At 36.3% G+C, this 21,793-nt stretch overlaps 1 protein-coding gene across 2 annotated transcripts in view; it reads left to right on the plus strand.

Moving 5' to 3' along the window:
- SLC4A4 (solute carrier family 4 member 4) overlaps positions 1 to 13,411 on the plus strand; it is a 385,603-nt gene extending 372,192 nt beyond the window's left edge. For both annotated transcript variants that reach the window (XM_024246262.3, XM_054554039.2), the window contains 4 exons: positions 1,407 to 1,568; positions 5,128 to 5,224; positions 8,334 to 8,413; positions 9,120 to 13,411. In XM_024246262.3, coding sequence (XP_024102030.2) covers positions 1,407 to 1,568; positions 5,128 to 5,224; positions 8,334 to 8,377 — 303 coding nt within the window. In that variant the 3' untranslated portion in view covers positions 8,378 to 8,413; positions 9,120 to 13,411. The remainder of the gene's footprint in view (positions 1 to 1,406; positions 1,569 to 5,127; positions 5,225 to 8,333; positions 8,414 to 9,119) is intronic.
- Positions 13,412 to 21,793: the final 8,382 nt, after the last annotated feature.

Below are 21,793 nucleotides of genomic sequence, written 5' to 3' on the forward strand. Positions count from 1 at the left end.
GTTATTTTTATCAAAATCCTCTTACTCTTAGCCAGGATTATTATTTTATTTTTTGTATTTGTTGTTTGAAATTTTTTTTCTTCCAAGGATGCAAGAAAAAATGGATATTAAATACTAGTGATATTTGCTATGTCAGATTTTTTTCTTAATGGTGCCTTATGTCTTTCTTTCCTTTTTTTAAAAAAAACTACATTAACTTACTGAAAAGCACACTGAGTATGAGAAACACTCAAATATACCTATTAGTGTTGTCTGCCTACCTACAAATTTTGCTGAAACCAAGAAAATTGAAGCTAGACCAGGATACATTTGAATTATATCCAATAAATCACTTTTTGCTTGTGCTAAATAATAATTTTAAAATGCTTTACTTTTCCAAAGTGTTTTTGTCTTTTCAGAACTTTTATTTGGTCACAAAATAATTCTGTAATAGAAGTTAGGACAGATGTTATTTATTTCTCTAGGCAATGAGGAAACTGTCATACAGAGAGCATGATGCTGATAGAGACAACTGCTTAATTTGAAGCAAGTCAGGATGCCTATAACTTGCTACATATTAATTTTAATGTAGAATAAAGATATCTTTAATGTACCTTCAGAAGTTATTCTTCAAGAGCAATTCATAGAACCAAAAATACACAGGTCAAGAATATTTGTTTTGGAAGCAGACAACTGGGACCCTTTGTATTATTCAGTTATCTGGGTTCATCTCCCTCACAGACATTAAGGACCTTGGACAACATACTTAATGTCTCTAACCTTCAATTTCCTCAGCTGTATGATAGAAATAATAATACCTACTTTTGGGGTTTGTTCTGAAGAATAAATGAGATAATATTGCCTAAGAGTTTAGCATAGTGTCTGGGACATGTTAAATATTCAGTTAATGGTGGTGATTGAAGTAGCCCAGTGAATGAAATGGCTTATGCATATTCAAATACTACCTCATTGTGAATACTTTGAAGATGTCTTAGTGTTCTATGTGTCGTACAGATTTTCTTGATTGCTAAAAACCTTATAACGTTTTAATTTTTAATACTTAGAAATCATATGCCAGCTATTTTTTGACTTTAAACTTTTAATTATTTTATTTAAAATCTCACATGGAAGGCAATGGTTTTGAAAAACAATCCTTTCACATTAAAATTCTAATTGAATGTGATCATGCATTTTGGTGAACAAAACAAAGTGAGTTTCAACTAAGACTTTTATAAAACAACTTTCCCCATGTAGAAAATTATGAGAGTTCAGTTGGTATAAGTCCATACCGTCAAGATCCAGTCTGTCATACTCTATCTAGCCTTACACAAAGTAGGTTTCTGTGGTCTTTGATAGGAGAGTATCTATGCTTGCTGTGACTTCATCTGACATGGTTTCTTTCATACTTTTAATATTTGCTCTTTCAGATCTTGGCACTTGTAGCTGTCAGAAAAGGCATGGACTACCTCTTCTCCCAGCACGACCTCAGCTTCCTGGATGATGTCATTCCAGAAAAGGACAAGAAAAAGAAGGAGGATGAGAAGAAAAAGAAAAAGAAGAAGGGAAGTCTGGACAGTGACAATGATGATGTAAGGAACTTTCCAAATTCCAAAGGAAAGCTAGTTAAAGAAACAAATGTGAAAATTGTCCCTTTTTATACCTGATGTGAAATGGAGGGCTGAGTTCTAAGAACGTTTATCTGGACATGTGGTGTATTACTCATTTCACCTCCCTTTGCCCTTTATATTCTGTCTTTGGTTTTTTATGTTTTCTGAATTCTTTCTGTAACCGTTAATACACTAATAATGACATAATGACTAATAATGACTTCTAAAAAATTAAAAAACCCACCACATTAAAAAAATTCTGATCTCATAGATATAAAGGAAGTTTGCTTAGTAATGCTATAAAATGTATTTGGTTTCTGTTAATAATCCAGGGCTTATATTTGAGATAATAACTCAATTTTATGTAATTTTAAGCTTAATGTGGATAGATGTCAATGATCTCACTTCATGTGATCTATGAATCTATTTGAGTAGGCTCTCCACCAAAGTTCTATGCTGTTATATTAATATTAGCATCATATTTATACTAATATGATTTAGCATTATTTTCTGTAGCTCTTCAATAAAAAGAAAAGGGAATTGGAGTTTGGGGTCTTTTTACATAATTATAGTGGTTAGTGTCATAGTCCAGAGGGTCCTCCTCCAATTAGGTGATTAAGTTGAGAAGTAAAATTGTTGCCCAGTTTTTTCTTTAGGAGACCAGCTCACAGAAATACAGATTCTCCAGCAGGGATCTGTAATCAGTGCTAGGAGGAAAACTGGGATTTGTTTACTTTAACACATGTGGACACCTTATTCCAGTAGCCTTTTGAAAAGATTGCCAAAATAATGTTTTCCATTTGAAAGTTTGCTCTGGATTTTACACAGTGCAGTATCACAAATGATTTTTTGTTCCTCATTACCCATTCTAAAGTAGGATATTGTTAATTATTAGTTCTACTTAGTACTTGATAACTTTGATTGATCATTGCATACCTTATCCTTAATTGTCTCCTCCATAGCTTGTTATCACATTACTTATTTTTGTTCCCATTTTACAGATGAGGAAATTTAGACTGAGAAATGTTAAATATGTTTTAAAAATTTTAAAGCTTTGTTGAGGTATGATTGACAAATAAAATTGTATATATGTAAGGTGATGCTTTGACATATATGTGTCATTTTTCTAATTGTACACAGCCATAGTGGCAGAGCCAAAACTCAAATCCAGGCCTCTCTGGGTATTTCCAACTGGTCAGGCTATCTGATTGTATTCTTTTTGTAGAACTTGGAAATAGTACAGTGAAAGAAGGCAAGAGACAGAATTGGATTTCACATAAATTGATTCAATAAGAAAAAGGCTTAATGCATGAGGCACATTTAGCTAAAGAGAAAAAGAGGTGAAAAGAGCTTTATGTCTGTCATCATCCATCTGCAATGAGAACAGGTATATAGATTTTGTTTCCGATGATGACAGAAAAAGAATGTGTTTAAACTACAGAAGAGACTAAGATGTAATAGTCCGAAGAATGATGTGTTTACACATTTAATAGAAATTAAAATTTGAAATGAATTTCTGGACCACTCAAGACCAAAAAAATAAAAGGCTGCCTAAAATATTAAAATAATTAAAGCAGTATTTTGTCCAAAATAAATATGTCAACTTATGTACACGGACATCAAATTTAAAGTTCATTACACATTATGGATGTGTGAAGTGGGGGATTATGGAATCCCCCTTTGTAATGATTTTTAAGAAAAAATAGTAAAATATCAGCTTTGGAGAATGTTTTAAATGTACTGCTCTCTAGTGACAAAAGTTGGATCAAAAGAACTCCTTAGAACTTCTTCCAATTCTTAGATATGATTTCCAACAAATCCTATTTCATTTAAAGTGTTTTTTTGTATTAATATTTACCATATTCAACTCTGTGTTTCCAACAGATTTCTTGAAGCCAAAGTGTCATACTTGTTTTTTTTTTTTTCCCTCTTTTTCTTCATCTTAACCGTTCCAAAACAAACAAACAAATAAACATATACATTTTTTCCTAGGCAGTGAATCCAGCTAGGCAATTTAGAGTACATCTGTGCAGTATGTTCTGTGTGTTGAACTCATTATTTAGGGGCTCCACATTAGGAATGTGTTTCTCCTAAGTTTACTTCTTAGTCATAGGGTTTGGGGCCCATGGGTATAGGGAGTCATGCGGGGACATGGGGGGTTACAGCTATAATATAATATTTATGAGCACAAATAGTGAAAATTGTAGCTCTTCTTGTTACATTGATCCCTTTACCATTATGTGATGCCCTTCTTTGTCTTTTGGGATCTTTGTTGGTTTGGTTTAAAGTCTGTTTTATCAGAGATTAGGATTGCAACCGCTGTTTTTTTTTTTTTTCGCTTTCCATTTGCTTGGTAAATATTTCTCCATCCCTTTATTTTGAGCCTATGTGTGTCTCTGCACGTGAGATGGGTCTCCTGAATACCGCACACCGATGGGTCTTGATTCTATCCAATTTGCCAGTCTATGTCTTTTAATTGGGGCATTTAGCCCCTTTACATTTAAGGTTAATATTGTTTATGTGTGGCACCTTTATGTTTTTTTTTCTTTTTTGCTCATTGAATGCATTATCTTAGTTCTCCAAAAGGATACTGTTGTTCATTAACCTCTTTAGAGTCATCATAAAAGAATTTTCCATGTAGGTAATAGGCTTTATGTTAAGATATTTTTTAACATTAATTATCATTTTATTTTCAACTAAAAATCATCTTTTTGGTACTTTTAATTAAGAGAGATATTGGGTCTTTCAGCCCAAACGTAGACTTGGAATCAATATAATGCATTTATAAAAAACAAAGTGGTAATCTTTGGGAAATCTATTATAATTTGGGCTAGGTGGCTTGTTCTTTAAGCAGTCCCATGATTAGCTGCCTGGTTTTGTCATTTCCATTATGATTCTCTGCTTATCTGACCATCATAGACACCTTTTTAAACATTTTATTTTCTTATGTTTTGCTTAAATTTTCAGATATCTTTGGCACAAGCTAATTGAAATGAACCTTTACCCATAAAATAGTACTTAAAGTAAGAGAGGAAAGTTTATTTTCTAGTGTATATAGAAGGCTTCTTGGTAGTGAATATATAAAAAGTCTGTCACTTGTTCTAGAAGGAAAGATCAGTCATGATTTTCCTAGAGACGGAATCAGCATAAACAAAACAAGAATTTCAAGACCGTATTATAACTTAGGAAGTTTCCTAGGTTTAATCTGTTTTTGCATTGAGATCATTTGCTTCACACATACAACTCATAAACATTGCTGATTGGGAGTCTGATAGGAAGCTTTACAATTCAGTTGTAGTGATCTCTATTTTGTGTAGTTCTAGTTTTGATTGACTCAATACCATTAACTTAGAAGAGTGGAAAACAAATGTGAGGGGGAAAGAAGGAATGCAGTTAAAAGATAGCAAACTGGAAGTAATTATAAGGCTTTTCTCCTTAGTAGTACGTAAATGATTATAGAAAACGGTTTGATCGATGCTAGGAGATAGGAAGGGCTATATAATAAAAATATTCTAAAACCTCTTGTACATTTTTTTCACAGTCTGACTGCCCATACTCCGAAAAAGTTCCAAGTATTAAAATTCCAATGGACATCATGGAACAGCAACCTTTCCTAAGCGATAGCAAACCTTCCGACAGTGAGTAGAACTAACCTCTTGAATGCTTGCTTGAATATGATTTGCACTTACAGAGAAAACACTTTAGAATTGCCATCTGCATTAACTTTCCCTCGATTTTGTTTTTCCTTTTTCTATGAGAAGATTTACATTTAATTATAATAAAACTTTATTTTTACATACCCTAAGCTTCACTCTTCCTTTTATCCATAACCTTTTAAATTTTTATTTGGTAGTCTTTTCTCTTACCCAGATCATCCCCAGTTTTTCCAATTGCTAAATTAATACCCATGTTTTTAATTGACTTTTTTTTTCTGTTGGTATTTAGAATTGCAGCTTATAATACTACATCACTGTCACCGTTTGTCTTCCTTAGGTTTTAACTAGTGATCAAATCAGCTCAAAAGAGAAATTGCATCATTGGTCTCTCAGTGATCAATAAATCAATTGTTAATATTGAGAATTTGGAAAAATTTAATTTTGATTAAATTAGCAGTCATGAAGTATTAGTACAACTTTCTAGATATAACTTATATGTATTTGCTTTCTAATCTCTTCATTCTCCCTTTTGCTATTTCAAAATTATTATTATAACTGCACTGATCTTTCTAGGGTGATAGCCTGGTGGCTACGGTGCGATGGTTTGTGACATTTTTTTCTTCTGTAATTGAATTAACAGGCCACTTAGTAATATTAGTGACCATTTCAGACTTTCCCAATAGCAGGTAGCAATTGCCATCAAGCTACTTTCTACTTTGCGTTCTTATTGAAGAAAATGCATCCTTTTAGATTCAGATGCACTTCAGAGTACACCGATCTGTTACAGAAAAAGACAGTTAAGACACTTTTATTCCTATTTTACCATGCCACCTCAACTACAATAAGAGATTACCGTTATCAAGAAAAGTTTGGAATGAATGTCTATTGATAAAAAATAATGGGTATATTAGTTATCAATCATTGAGTAACAAATTACCATAAAACTCAGCAGCTTAAAACAACAAACATGTTTTCTTACACAATTCCTGACATTCAGGAATGCAGGGGCAGCTGATTTTGGTTCTGGCTCAGAGTCTCTCATGAGATTGCCAGAGCTGTCAAGCTGTCAGCTGGGGCTGAGTCTCTGAAGACTGTTTTTTTTTTTTTCCAGGAAGAAATGAAAGGATGATTTGAAAATTATAGTATACTCCACAGTGTGGGAGTGGGCCCAAGAACAGGGACTCAAGGACCCCATTACAAAATTTTGGGGAGTTTAAATACCCTCTACTTGGGGTACGCCCTATGTAAATGGAGAGGATGAAGTAAAGTTACAAACTCATTTATTTGGCCTACGCCCCATGGAGAGGATATTTCCTGTCATAGCTGAAGTGTGAATTGGCCTTATGTTCCCTGCCTCCAGACACTGTTTTCCTGCCTCATCTCCTCACGGAGAGATGTGATCTCCATAAATCTTCATGGGAGGCAGAGGGACCGATGGTCTTTTTTCTGTAACTGCTTCATGCTGGCTTGGGGCATACTCCTACCTATTGGGGATCCCTGAACTCTCACCCTGCTCTGTCTAGTGGAGGCAGGGTAGCTTCTTGATGGCCAGGGTGTTGTCTTCACCTGGAACTGGCTGGAACCTTTGTTGTGTGATCATCTGAAGCTTGATGGTCTCTAGGCAAGAGGAAATGAACTTGGTTAAAAAGGGGAAATTTTTTTAAACAAAAGTCTGGGAAGCCATTCTTTTGAACTAAGCTCATGCACTGGGCCCCAACAGACCAAATCAAAGCAAAATGAAGTCATTTGTGCTAAGACTGTAAGGAAACACATGAATTCCAGAACAGAACAGGTTGTGTTTCTTCTTCTGCAAATCTCTGTAACAAACATTCTTGACAGCATAGGTATCCACCCCCTGAGGTTCCCATTAAATATTTTAGTGTCTGAAGCTGGGGATCTGCTTCTAAAAGCACACTCATGGGGCCCTTGGCATGACATTTGTTGTTTTACCTGTGGGTATCTCCGTAGGGCTGCCCATGATATGGCCTCCCTCAGAGCCAGTGATAAAACAGAAAGAAACCAAGACAGAAGCTGCAGTCTTTTATAACTAAATCTCAGAAGTAACAGACCATTACTTCTGTCATATTCTGGTGGTTATGCAGCCCCACACTGTTAACACTGGGAAGGAATTACACAAAGTCATAAATACCAGGAGACAGGGATCACTGAGAGCCATCTTGGAGGCTGGCTACCAGCCTGGATTTGAAGAACAAAGAACTAAAGCAGTCTTACCTTTGGTGTCCAGTTTGTAACCTACAACTTGTAACCGAGGCTAATTTCTGCTAACCCCTATTAATGGGGTTTGGTTATGAATTTCTTTTTGAGTTTAAACTCCTCAAACCATGTTCCAACTTCATTTTTTATCTGTGGAACATTAATAGCAAAAGCACAGTGTAACAGACATGTGCCTAGCATGTATGTGTTCTGTTGGCATCATAACCTGGTATAGCCCCTTATAAATAAATGTAAAAGCTATTTTTTAAAAAAATTACTAGCCAGAATTTGAGGCTCATGGAAAAAGTTTATGTGCCATTTGCCCTTCATCCTCTCAAAACCCCTTTTAAAGGATAAATTGCAAGTTGATGTGATATTAGAAGTTTACTTAAACAAAATACACTTGAGCATTTTGCCTGAAATGTTTCCTAATGTCATGTTTATCTTTATAATCCATGATGAAAGAACAAAACTGATAGAAGTAGTGTTGCAGTATGAGTAAGTGCCTCAAAAAAAAAGTCTTTTTTTCCTTATGAACAACAGCAGGCAAACCTAGGAATACTGAAGATGGAAGGAAATCCAAAGGCAAGCCTTAGACATTAAGAGAATGCTATCACCCTCTAAAAGTTATTTGCTTCTTATCCTTCTCACTGACAAGACAACAGTGATCCATCCCAGAAAACCTAAAGTAAAGGAAATGAAGTGATTTTGTCTTCATCACACTAGAGTCTTAGCTTAATACATTGTTTATTGAGATGCCTAAACTTGTCTTTTTTACCCTTACCAGTTATGGAAGATGCATCAATTTTGTGAAGATTTTGCTTTATACTTCACCAAAGATCTACCATTTATGTTTTTAAAAAATTTTGTTTTCCAGGAGAAAGATTACCAACATTCCTTGAACGCCACACATCATGCTGATAAAATTCCTTTCCTTCAGTCACTCAGTATGCCAAGGTAAAGGAGAGCCCAGTATTTTATGTTTTTCTGTGGGATAATTGCCCCACAGAAATGTAGTTAATGGTGGGTTATTGACAGAACTTCTTGTTCTCCTTTGTCTCTATTATTTATCTTAAATAAATTACCCAGTGACCAAAACTTGTTCCAGCTTTTACTAGTAGAAAGCATTCTGAGAGACCTACTTACTCGTACAAATAATGGAATCTTTCAGTATCATTAAGTTACAACCCAGGATCAACATTAGCTTTTTAAATTTCAGTATCATCCCTGATTTGAAGAGGTAACTGGCACTTTCTGACAGTTCTTCTCCAGTGGTTTCTTTCCCTCTTAACAAAGTTCGAGAGATTTCAGATTCTACTTGATTTTCTGAAATCTCTGAATGTTTTTATTATGTCAGTCTTTTTGTCCTTTAATTTCTGACAGCATTACCCACCTGGTAGTACCTCTTTTCCTTTTGTGTTTGTTGTTTTTATTATTTTAATCTAGGTATGAGATCTTATGAATTTTTTTACTTGAATTTCTTGACCCTACTGGTAACCTTCATCCCATTTAAAATGTTTGTTTTTAATACACAAAGAGGATATAAATATTAAAAGAGAACAAAGAAGGACACATTTGATTTCTATACAATGCATAAACATTTGACAGATGATGATGGAAATATCTGATTTACTTACTACTTTTTTTTTTCCTTTTTCTCTAGTCCTCCTAGAACTCCAGTAAAAGTTGTGCCTCAAATTAGAATAGAACTTGAGCCTGAAGACAATGATTATTTCTGGAGGAGCAAGGGAACAGAAACTACATTGTAACCTGTTTGTCTTTCTTAAAACTGACATTTGTTGTTAATGTCGTTTGTTTTTGTTTGGCTGTTTGTTTATTTTTTAACTTGTATTTTGTCTCAGTTTTTGGTCACAGGCCAAATAATACAGCGCTCTCTCTGCTTCTCTCTTGCATAGATACAATCAAGACAATAGTGCACCGTTCCTTAAAAACAGCATCTGAGGAATCCCCCTTTTGTTCTTAAGCTTTCAGATGTGTCCTTTGATAACCAAATTCTGTCACTCAAGACACAGACACGCACAGACCCTGTCCTTTGCCTCTATTAAGCAGAGGCTGGAAGTATTAAGGATTTTGTAACACCTTTTATGAAAATATTGAAGGAACTTAAAACTTTAGCTTTGGAGCCGTGCTTACTGGCTTGTCTTTGTCTGGTAGAACAAACCTTGACCTCCAGACAGAGTCCCTTCTCACTTATAGAGCTCTCCGGGACTGGAAAAAGTGCTGCTATTTTAACTTGCTCTTGCTTGTAAACCCTAATCTTAGAGTTATCAAAACAAGAAAAAACTGAAGGTACTTTACTCCCTATAGAGAAACCATTGCCATCATTGTAGCAAGTGCTGGAATGTCCCTTTTCTCCTATGCAACTTTTTTTAACCCTTTAATGAACTTATCTGTTGAGTACATTGAAGAATATTTTTCTTCCTAGATTTTGTTGTTTAAATTATGGGGCCTAACCTGCCACTTATTTTTTGTCAATTTTTAAAACTTTTTTTTAATTACTGTAAAGAAAATGAATTTTTTCCTGCAGCAGGAAACATAGTTTTGAGTAGTTCTACCTCTTATTTGTAGCTGCCAGGCTTTCTGTAAAAATTGTATTGTATATAATGTGATTTTTACACATACATACACACACAAATACACAGTCTCTAGGGTAAGCCAGAAGGCAAGATCAGATTAAAAACACCATGTTTCTAAGCATCAATTTTTCCCTTTCTTTAAAAGAAACTTAACTGTTCTATGACGGAGATTGAGGGAGAAGAGACAAACTCCTATGTCATGAGAATAACCCACGTTCTGATAATAGTAGCAATCTGGGTACAGATGCTGATTGTATTACCACGTCAATGTCCTATGCAGTATTGTTAGACATTTTCTCATTTTGAAATATTTGTGTGTTTGTGTATGTGTTCTGTGCCATGGCTGGTGTATATATGTGCAATGTTAGAAGGCAAAAGAGTGATGGTAGGCAGAGGGCAAAGTCATTGAGTCTCTTATGCCAGTTTTCATAAAACCCAAACCATATGAAAAAATCCATTAAGGGTCCAAGAAGTCTGTCCATATGAAAATGAGGGTAAATATAGTTTATTTCCCAGGTATCAGTCATTATAATTGATATAATAGCTCTTACATGCAATATACAATTCATAGGAATATGAATAGCCCATTTACACATCTATAAAATGTAATGGGATTGCAGAGCTGCAGAGTACAGTGTAACAGTACTCTCATGCAATTTTTTTCAGGATGCAAAGGCAATTATTCTTTGTAAGTGGGACATTTAGAATATATTTGTGTACATATTATATGTATGTATATTTCAAAGTACCACACTGAAAATTAGACATTTATTAACCACATTTAACATGGTATTTAAAGGTAATATTTTTAATATGATACATTACATATTGTGAATGTATTCCAAAAAAACATTTTAAATGTTAAAATTATAATTTTGGATTCATATAACCACAACTGTGATATATCCAACTATAACCAGTTGTTGAGGGGTATACTAGAAGCAGAATGAAACCACATTTTTTGGTTTGATAATATGCACTTACTGACTCCCACTCATTGTTATGTTAATTAATTATTCTGTCTCCTTGTGATTTTGATCACAAAAATTTTATTATCCTGAGTTAGCTGTTACTTTTACAGTATCTGATACTCCTAAAACTTTTAACTTATACAAATTAGTCAATAATGACCCCAATTTTTTCATTAAAATAATAGTGGCGAATTATATGTTATTGTGTTAAAACCTCACCTGCCAAATTCTGGCTTCACATTTTTATTTAGGGCTATCCTTAAAATGATTATTCTATATTATCTAGCTTTCTATTACCCTAATATAAACCGGTATAAGAAGACTTTTCTTTTTTCTTTATGCATGGAAGCATCAATAAATTATTTAAAAACCATGTATAGTAAATTCAGCTTAACCTATGATCTTAAGTTAAAGGTACTTTTGTTTTATAAAAGCTGTAGATAAAACATTTTTTTCTGATCATGAATCAAGTATCTGTGGTTTCATGCTCCTCTTTATACCTTTCAAAGAACTCCTGAAGCAACTTAACTCATCATTTCAGCCTCTGAGTAGAGGTAAAACCTATGTGTACTTCTGTTTATGATCCATATTGATATTTATGACATGAACACAGAATAGTACCTTACATTTGCTAAACAGACAGTTAATATCAAATCCTTTCAATATTCTGGGAACCCAGGGAAGTTTTTAAAAATGTCATTACTTTCAAAGGAACAGCAGTAGTTAACCAAACTAACAAGCAAAACCTGAGGTTTACCTAGTGACACCAAATTATCAGTATTTTAACTGAATTTACCCATTGACTAAGAATGAACCAGATTTGGTGGTGGTTTTGTTTCTATGCAAACTGGACACAAATTACAACAGTAAATTTTTTTATAAATGTTTCTCCCTTCTCCATGATGTGACTTCCAGAGATAAAGGATTCAAAAGATAAAGACAAAGTACGCTTAGAGTTGTAAACCAGAAAGTCCTGTCTGTGGTTGCAGAAACACTGTTGGAAGAAAAGAGATGACTAAGTCAAGTGTCTGTCTGCCTTATCAAAAGAGCAAAAATGCCTCTGGTTTTGTGTTTGGGAGAAAAATATCTTGGACACACTGTTTTCCTTGATAAAAGTCATCTTCTCTACTGTGTGAAATGAATACTTGGAATTCTAATTGTTTTGTGTGCCAGGGGCAGTAATGTCCTAGCCTCTTCTCCCAGTCAAGGTTGAGGAGTGGGGCTGGGGAGAGGACTTAACTGACTTAAGAAGTAGGAAAACAAAAACCTGTCTCCTCAGCCTTCCACCTTCAAGAGAGGAGGAAAAACAGTTGTCTGCTGTCTGTAATTCAGTTTGCGTGTATTTTATGCTCATGCACCAACCCATACAGAGTAAATCTTTTATCAACTATATGCTGGTGTTTAATAGAGAATGATTGTCTTCCGAGTTTTTTGGTTCCTTTTTTAACTGTGTTAAAGTACTTGAAATGTATTGACTGCTGACTATATTTTAAAAACAAAATGAAATAATTTGAGTTGTATTACAGAGGTTGACATTGTTCAGGGATGGGACAAAGCCTTCTTCAATCCTTTTCATACTACTTAATGATTTTGGTGCAGGAACCTGAGATTTTCTGATTTATATTTCATGATATTTCACATTTGCTCTTCACAGCATGAGCATGAAGCCCAGTGGCACCAAATGGCTGGGTACAATCAAGTAATATTTTGTAGCACTGCACTATCTGAAAGGCCATGAGTTTTCAGATGATTTCATTGAGCTTCATTGCAGCCTGAAATTTTAAAAAAGTTTTGTAATACGCCAACCAGTCAAGTTGTGTTTTGGCCAGAGATTTAGATTTGTCCAATTTCCTGGCTCATTTCATTGTGCTCTGTGGGTACGTATAAAAAGCAAGAATTCTGTTTCCTAGGCAAATATTGCAACTCAGGGCTAAAGTCATCTAGTGAAACTTTTAGAGCCAGAAGTAACTTTGTCCCAGTCCTACAATGTGAAAAGAGTGAATAGTTGCCTCTTTTTAGCCATTTTCATGGCTGGTACATATTCGTACACATTACTTTTCAGAATCAATACGCACTTTCAGATATTCTTATTTTTATTCTCTTAAGTCTTTATTAACTTTGGAGAGAGAAATGATGCATCTTTTTATTTTAAATGAAGTAGATCAACATGGTGGAACAAAATGATAAAGAACAGAAAACATTTCAATATATTACTAATAACTTTTTCCAATATCAATCCTAAAATTCCTATAACATAGTATTTTACAGTTTTATGAAGCTTTCTATTGTGACTTTTATGGAATTAAGAGATGAAGAAGATGAGATATTTTAGCATTTATATTTTTCAAAATTATATGTATACTTAAAATAAAGTAACTTTATGCATTTATGAGTGTCAAGTGTTTCTGTTCAACTCCTCAAATAATTGTTAAATGCCCACTGTTTTACTTCTTTGGGTGCTGCAGGGAATACAAAGCTGATCAAGTCAGAGTCTCTGTCCCCAGATCGCTTTAGTTACTCCAGGCAGGAGGATAAAATTAGTGTCCAAATTATATTTTTAAAAATATTATAAGAATTATCTAAGTATTAATGAAATGCTATTATGCAAAGATTCGAAGCAAGAAAAAATAGGTCCAACTAACAGCAATAGGAATTTTTTTTGAGAAGATAGTATTGTCTTCTTTTACAAAGTTAGTGAAATATAAAATACCACTTTCTTGAATCCAGAATGAGATATACAGTAAATTAATTCTCAAAACAAAACAAAACAACAAAAAACAAACTGCTAAGCACAATAAGTACTTATTAAAAAATAATTGTTCAATTGAATGAAATCTTAGAATGATTTTTCACAGAAGATACATTATATACACTTTTGCTGGGCCTATCCAAGGTTTTGTGTAATATTTAAAATTCTCTAGGTAGCTTCAGTCCAAAATTATAATCAGAGAGTGGTGGTGTTGGATGGGGATCAGGGGGGACCAAATAATAGAAGTGATGAAAGAGAACTTCTGGTTGCAGTAAAAGGTGACGTAAAAACAAAAATAATGAGGCAGTAACATTGGCTCAATCTTTCAATCTGAAAACTTAACAGAATCACTCTGAGCATGAGGGGACTGATAGTGGTGGCGATAATGGGGGCTAGGGAATGGGATTTGGATTTTATCATTGAGCTGAGAGAAGCAGCAGAAGCCACACACAGAATAAATTCTAATATGGGAGAATATGAATTTTCAGCATACACACAGAAGATTCATTAAATAATATTGCCATGCATAACAATAAAAGTTGAGAAATTAGATCAAATTATATTTAGTATATTATGAAAAAGAGTATACTTTTGCATGTGTTTTTGCATTTTTACCAACCCTTCATTATGCCATATAGCCTACCTGACCCCCCTGAGAACTAGGAGGTAGAACACAAAACCCTCTGAGATACCAAATCATCTTTCTCAAGGTCTAGGTATGACAGCTTGAGCACCTTAGATCTCAAATCCTCATTCAGAATATATTTATGCTCATTTAATTCAAAATGTTAACAAGCTCGGTCATCTATAGATGTCTTAAAATGGAGGAAATTAGAAACAACAGAGAAAACTATTGATAAGAGAATTGATGTAGCAAGAATAGCTTAGTCTTGAAAGGAAGAAAGAAGATATTTAAAAGCTGTATAAAATATATTCTAATACTTTTTTTATTATTATACTTTAAGTTTTAGGGTACATGTGCACAACATGCAGGTTTGTTACATATGTATACATGTGCCATGTTGGTGTGCTGCACCCATTAACTCATCATTTAGCATTAGGTATATCTCCTAATGCTATCCCTTCTGCCTCCCCCTACCCCACAACAGTCCCCGATGTGTGATGTTCCCCTTCCTGTGTCCATGTGTTCTCATTGTTCAATTCCCACCTATGAGTGAGAACATGTGGTGTTTGGTTTTTTTGTCCTTACGATAGTTTGCTGAGAATGATGGTTTCCAGCTTCATCCATGTCCCTACAAAGGACATGAACTCATCCTTTTATATGGCTGCATAGTATTCCATGGTATATATGTGCCACATTTTCTTAATCCAGTCTATCATTGTTGGACATTTGGGTTGGTTCCAAGTCTTTGCTATTGTGAATAGTGCCGCAATAAACATACGTGTGCATGTGTCTTTATAGCAGCGTGATTTATAATCCTTTGGGTATATACCCAGTAATGGGATGGCTGGATCAAATGGTATTTCTAGTTCTAGATCCTAGAGGAATCGCCACACCGACTTCTACAGTGGTTGAACTAGTTTACAGTCTCACCAACAGTGTAAAAGTGTTCCCATTTCTCCACATCCTCTCCAGCACCTGTTTCCTGACTTTTTAATGATTGCCATTCTAACTGGTGTGCGATGGTATCTCATTGTGGTTTTGATTTGCATTTCTCTGATGGCCAGTGATGATGAGCATTTTTTCATGTGTCTTTTGGCCGCATAAATGTCTTCTTTTGAGAAGGGTCTGTTCATATCCTTCGCCCACTTTTTGATGGGGTTTTTTGTTTTTTTCTTGTAAATTTGTTGGAGTTCATTGTAGATTCTGGATATTAGCCCTTTGTCAGATAAGTAGGTTGCAAAAATTTTCTCCCATTCTGTAGGTTGCCTGTTCACTCTGATGGTAGTTTCTTTTGCTGTGCAGAAGCTCTTTAGTTTAATGAGATCCCATTTGTCAATTTTGGCTTTTGTTGCCATTGCTTTTGGTGTTTTAGACATGAAGTCCTTGCCCATGCCTATGTCCTGAATGGTATTGCCTATGTTTTCTTCTAGGGTTTTTATGGTTTTAGGTCTAACATGTAAGTCTTTAATCCATCTTGAATTAATTTTTGTGTAAGATGTAAGGAAGGGATCCAGTTTCAGCTTTCTACATATGGCTAGCCAGTTTTCCCAGCACCATTTCTTAAATAGGGAATCCTTTCCCCATTGCTTGTTTTCGTCAGGTTTGTCAAAGATCAGATAGTTGTAGATATGCGGCATTATTTCTGATGGCTCTGTTCTGTTCCATTGGTTTATATCTCTGTTTTGGTACCAGTACCATGCTGTTTTGGTTACTGTAGCCTTGTAGTATAGTTTGAAGTCAGGTAGCATGATGCCTCCAGCTTTGTTCTTTTGGCTTAGGATTGACTTGGCAACGCGGGCTCTTTTTTGGTTCCATATGAACTTTAAAGTAGTTTTTTCCAATTCTGTGAAGAAAGTCATTGGTAGCTTGATAGGGATGGCATTGGATCTATAAATGACCTTGGGCAGTATGGCAATTTTCAGGATATTGATTCTTCCTACCCATGAGCATGGAATATTCTTCCATTTGTTTGTATCCTCTTTTATTTCATTGAGCAGCAGTTTGTAGTTCTCCTTGAAGAGGTCCTTCACATCCCTTGTAAGTTGGATTCTTAGGTATTTTATTCTCTTTGAAGCAATTGTGAATGGGAGTTCGCTCATGATTTGGCTCTGTGTTTGTCTGTTATTGGTGTATAAGAATGCTTGTGATTTTTGCACATTGATTTTGTGTCCTGAGACTTTGCCGAAGTTGCCTATCAGCTTAAGGAGATTTGGGGCCGAGACAATGGGGTTTTCTAGATATACAATCATGTCATCTGCAAACAGAGACAATTTGACTTCCTCTTTTCCTAATTGAATGCCCTTTATTTCCTTCTCCTGCCTGATTGCCCTGGCCACAACTTCCAACACTATGTTGAATAGGAGTGATGAGAGAGGACATCCCTGTCTTGTGCCAGTTTTCAAAGGGAATAGTTCCAGTTTCTGCCCATTCAGTATGATACTGGCTGTGGGTTTGTCATAAATAGCTCTTATTGTTTTGAGATACGTCCCACCAATACCTAATTTATTGAGAGTTTTTAGCATGAAGCGTTGTTGAATTTTATCAAAGGCCTTTTCTGCATCTATTGAGATAATCATGTGGTTTTTGTCTTTGGTTCTATTTATATGCTGGATTACGTTTGTTGATTTTCATATGTTGAACCAGCCTTGCATCGCAGGGATGAAGCCCACTGGATCATGACGGATAAGCTTTTTGATGTGTTGCTGGATTCGATTTGCCAGTATTTTATTAAGGATTTTTGCATCGATGTTCATCAGGAATATTGGTCTAAAATTCTCTTTTTTTGTGTGTCTCTGCCAGGCTTTGGTATCAGGATGATGTTGGCCTCATAAAATGAGTCAGGGAGGATTCCCTCTTTTTCTATTGATTGGAATAGTTTCAGAAGGAATGGTACCAGCTCCTCCTTGTACCTCTGGTAGAATTCGGCTGTGAATCCATCTAGTCCTGGACTTTTTTTGGTTGGTAAGCATTAATTATTGCCTCAATTTCAGAGCCTGTTATTGGTCTCTTCAGAGATTCAACTTCTTCCTGGTTTAGTCTTGGGACAGTGTATGTGTCAAGGAATTTATCCATTTTTTGTAGATTTTCTAGTTTATTTGCGTAGAGGTGTTTGTAATATTCTCTGATGGTAGTTTGTATTTCTGTGGGATCGGTGGTGATATCCCCTTTATCATTTTTTATTGCATCTATTTGATTCTTCTCTCTTTTTTTCTTTATTAATCTTGCTAGCGGTCTATCAATTTTGTTGATCCTCTCAAAAAACCAGCTCCTGGATTCATTTATTTTTTGAAGAGTTTTTTGTGTCTCTATATCCTTCAGTTCTGCTCTGATCTTAGTTATTTCTTGCCTTCTGCTAGCTTTTGAATGTGTCTGCTTTTGCTTCTCTAGTTCTTTTAATTGTGATGTTAGGGTGTCAATTTTGGATCTCTCCTGCTTTCTCTTGTGGGCATTTAGCGCTATGAATTTCCCTCTACACACTGCTTTGAATGTTTCCCAGAGATTCTGGTATGTTGTGTCTTTGTTCTCATTGGTTTCAAAGAACATCTTTATTTCTGCCTTCCTTTTGTTATGTACCCAGTAGTCATTCAGGAGCAGGTTGTTCAATTTCCATGTAGTTGAGCAGTTTTGAATGAGTTTCTTAATCCTGAGTTCTAGTTTGATTGCACTGTGGTCTGAGAGACTGTTGGTTATAATTTCTGTTCTTTTACATTTGCTGAGGAGTGCTTTACTTCCAACTATGTGGTCAGTTTTGGAATAGGTGTGGTGTGGTGCTGAAAAGAATGTATATTCTGTTGATTTGGGGTGGAGAGTTCTGCAGGTGTCTATTAGGTCCACTTGGTGCAGAGCTGAGTTCAATTCCTGGGTATCCTTGTTAACTTTCTGTCTCCTTGATCTGTCTAATGTTGACAGTGGGGTGTTAAAAGTCTCCCATTATTATTGTGTGGGAGTCTACATCTCTTTGTAGGTCACTAAGGACTTGCCTTATGAATCTGGGTGCTCCTGTATTGGGTGCATATATATTTAGGATAGTTAGCTCTTCTTGTTGAATTGATCCCTTTACCATTATGTAATGGCCTTCTTTGTCTCTTTTGATCTTTGTTGGTTTAAAGTCTGTTTTTATCAGAGACTAGGATTGCAACCCCTGCCTTTTTTTGTTTTCCATTTGCTTGGTAGATCTTCCTCCATCCCTTTATTTTGAGCCTATATGTGTCTCTGCACGTGAGATGGGTTTCCTGAATACAGCACACTGATGGGTCTTGACTCTATCCAATTTGCCAGTCTGTGCCTTTTAATTGGAGCATTTAGTCCATTTACATTTAAAGTTAGTATTGTTATGTGTGAATTTGATCCTGTCATTATGATGCTAGCTCGTTATTTTGCTCGTTAGTTGATGCAGTTTCTTCCTAGCCTTGAGGGTCTTTACAATTTGGTATGTTTTTGCAGTGGCTGGTCCTGGTTGTTCCTTTCCATGTTTGGTGCTTCCTTCAGGAGCTCTTTTAGGGCAGGCCTGGTGGTGACAAAATCTCTCAGCATTTGCTCGTCTGTAAAGGATTTTATTTCTCCTTCACTTATGAAGCTTAGTTTGGCTGGATATGAAATTCTGGGTTGAAAATTCTTTTCTTTAAGAATGTTGAATATTGGCCCCCACTCTCTTCTGGGTTGTAGAGTTTCTGCTGAGAGATCAGCTGTTAGTCTGATGGGCGTCCCTTTTTGGGTAACCCAACCTTTCTCTCTGGCTGCCCTTAACATTTTTTCCTTCATTTCAACTTTGGTGAATCTGACAATTCTGTGTCTTGGAGTTCCTCTTCTCGAGGAGTATCTTTGTGGTGTTCTCTGTATTTCCTGAATTTGAATGTTGGCCTGCCTTGCTAGATTGGGGAAGTTCTCCTGGATAATAACCTGCAGAGTGTTTTCCAACTTGGTTCCGTTCTCCCCGTCGCTTTCAGGTACACCAATGAGACGTAGATTTGGTCTTTTCACATAGTCCAATATTTCTTGGAGGCTTTGTTCATTTCTTTTTATTCTTTTTTCTCTGAACTTCTCTTCATGCTTCATTTCATTCGTTTCATCTTCCATCGCTGATACCCCTTCTTCCAGTTGATCGCATTGGTTACTGAGGCTTGTGCATTCGTCACATATTTCTCTTGCCATGGTTTTCTGCTCCATCAGGTCCTTTATGGACTTCTCTGCATTGATTATTCTAGTTATCCATTTGTCTAATTTTTTTTCAAAGTTTTTAACTTCTTTGCCATTGGTTCGAACTTCCTCCTTTAGCTCGGAGTAGTTTGATCTTCTGAAGGCTTCCTCTCTCAACTCGTCATAGTCATTCTCCATCCAGCTTTGTTCCTTTGCTGGTGAGGAGCTGTGTTCCTTTGGAGGAGGAGAGGTGCTCTGATTTTTAGAGTTTCTGGTTTTTCTGCTCTGTTTTTTCTCCATCTTTGTGGTTTTATCTACCTTTGGTCTTTGATGATGGTGACGTACAGATGGGTTTTTGGTGTGGATGTCCTTTTGGTTTGTTAGTTTTCCTTCTAACAGTCAGGACCCTCAGCTGCAGGTCTGTGGAGTTTACTGGAGGTCCACTCCAGACCCTGTTTGCCTGGGTATCAGCAGCGGTGGCTGCACACAGTGGATATTGGTGAACCACGAATGCTGCTGCCTGATCCTTCCTCTGGAAGTTTTGTCTCAGAGGAGTACCCAGCCCTGTGAGGTGTCAGTCCAACTCTACTAGGGGGTGCCTCCCAGTTAGGCTACTCGGGAGTCAGGGACCCACTTGAGGAGGCAGTCTGTCTGTTCTCAGATTTCAAGCTGCAAGCTGGGAGAACCACTACTCTCTTCAAAGCTGTCAGACAGGGTATTTAAGTCTGCAGAGGTTATTGATGTCTTTTGTTTGTCTGTGCCCTGCCCCCAGAGGTGGAGCCTACAGAGGCAGGCAGGCATCCTTGAGCTGTGGTTGGCTCCACCCACTTCAAGCTTCCCAGTCGCTTTGTTTACCTACTCAAGCCTGAGCAATGGTGGGCGCCCCTCCCCCAGCCTTGCTGCCGCCTTGCAGTTTGATCTCAGACTGCTGTGCTAGCAATGAGTGAGGCTCTGTGGGCGTAGGACCCTCCAAGCCAGGAGCGGGATATAATCTCCTGGTGTGCCATTTGTTAAGCCTGTTGGAAGAGCGCAGTATTAGGATGGGGGTGACCTGATTTTCCAGGTGCCATCTGTCACCCCTTTCTTTGACTAGGAAAGGGAATTCCCTGACCCCTTGTGCTTCCCAGGTGAGGTGATGCCTCACCCTACTTTGGCTCATGCACGGTGTGCTGCACCCACTGTCCTGCACCCACTGTCCAGCACTCCCCAGTGAGATGAACCTGGTACCTCAGTTGGAAATGCAGAAATCACCCATCTTCTGTGTCCCTCACGCTGGGAGCTGTAGACTGGAGCTCTTCCTATTCGGCCATCTTGGCTCCACTCCTATATATTCTAATTCTTAAGAATTGGGTTATTTTGTTCAGAGGTAGGACACCACAACTGGTCTTAAAAGTAAAATGTATTGCTTTTATATTGACTGAAATCCACTGATTAAACTATTAACCTGATTAAATATCTTAAAAGTAAAAATAAATTGTAATTAACGGTCTGAATAATGATTTAGGGACATCAAAACAATATTAAACCATATTTGATTTTTGTTCATTCATTCTCAATAAACATTGAATGAGGTAGTTGCTGAAGAACCAAAAATAAGACATGATTCTTAATTTCAAGTAACTTACCATCAAGTGAGAAAGAAAGACGTGTAGTCAAAGTAGTGCAATAAAAATTTATAAGTACTACAATAGAAATACGTGCTGGGTACAGTGGATGTCCAAATGAGGGAGTTAACAATTCTTTGTGGGAATAAGAGGCCAAATTGTCAGGAAGTCTCAAAGCAATCTGTCAGTTTTTTTTTTGTGAGCAAATGTTTGCCAGACAAATAGTCTGAAGTGGAGTTAAGAAAGTGGTTAAAGACATTTCAAACCTGGAAGCTGTAAGACAAAATGGTGCAGGCAGAGAATTGCCATTCATTTGTTATATCACTCATTTAATAATAATGGGACATCTGTGTGCCAGGCTCTTTGCTTAGTTAAAGCAATGAACAAAAAAAAAGATATAGTCCCTGCCCTAATGAATTGTGTGTTTTAGAAGAGGAGATATATAATAAATAAATTTTAAAAATTGTAAATACAGTATTATGAATTACAATAAGTGTTGTAAAAGGATGGGAAAATGGGAGAGTAAACCTGACTAATGGATACTGGGTGGACCTTGGAGAGATAGTTGAGTGGAGACCTGAAGCATGTGTGGAAGAAGGCAGGTAGATGGTGAGCAGATTGGCCTAGGCAGAGGAAACACCATGGCAGTTAAGAC

The sequence above is a fragment of the Pongo abelii genome, chromosome 3 (genome assembly GCF_028885655.2).
Source record: "Pongo abelii isolate AG06213 chromosome 3, NHGRI_mPonAbe1-v2.0_pri, whole genome shotgun sequence".
Lineage (NCBI taxonomy): Eukaryota > Metazoa > Chordata > Mammalia > Primates > Hominidae > Pongo > Pongo abelii.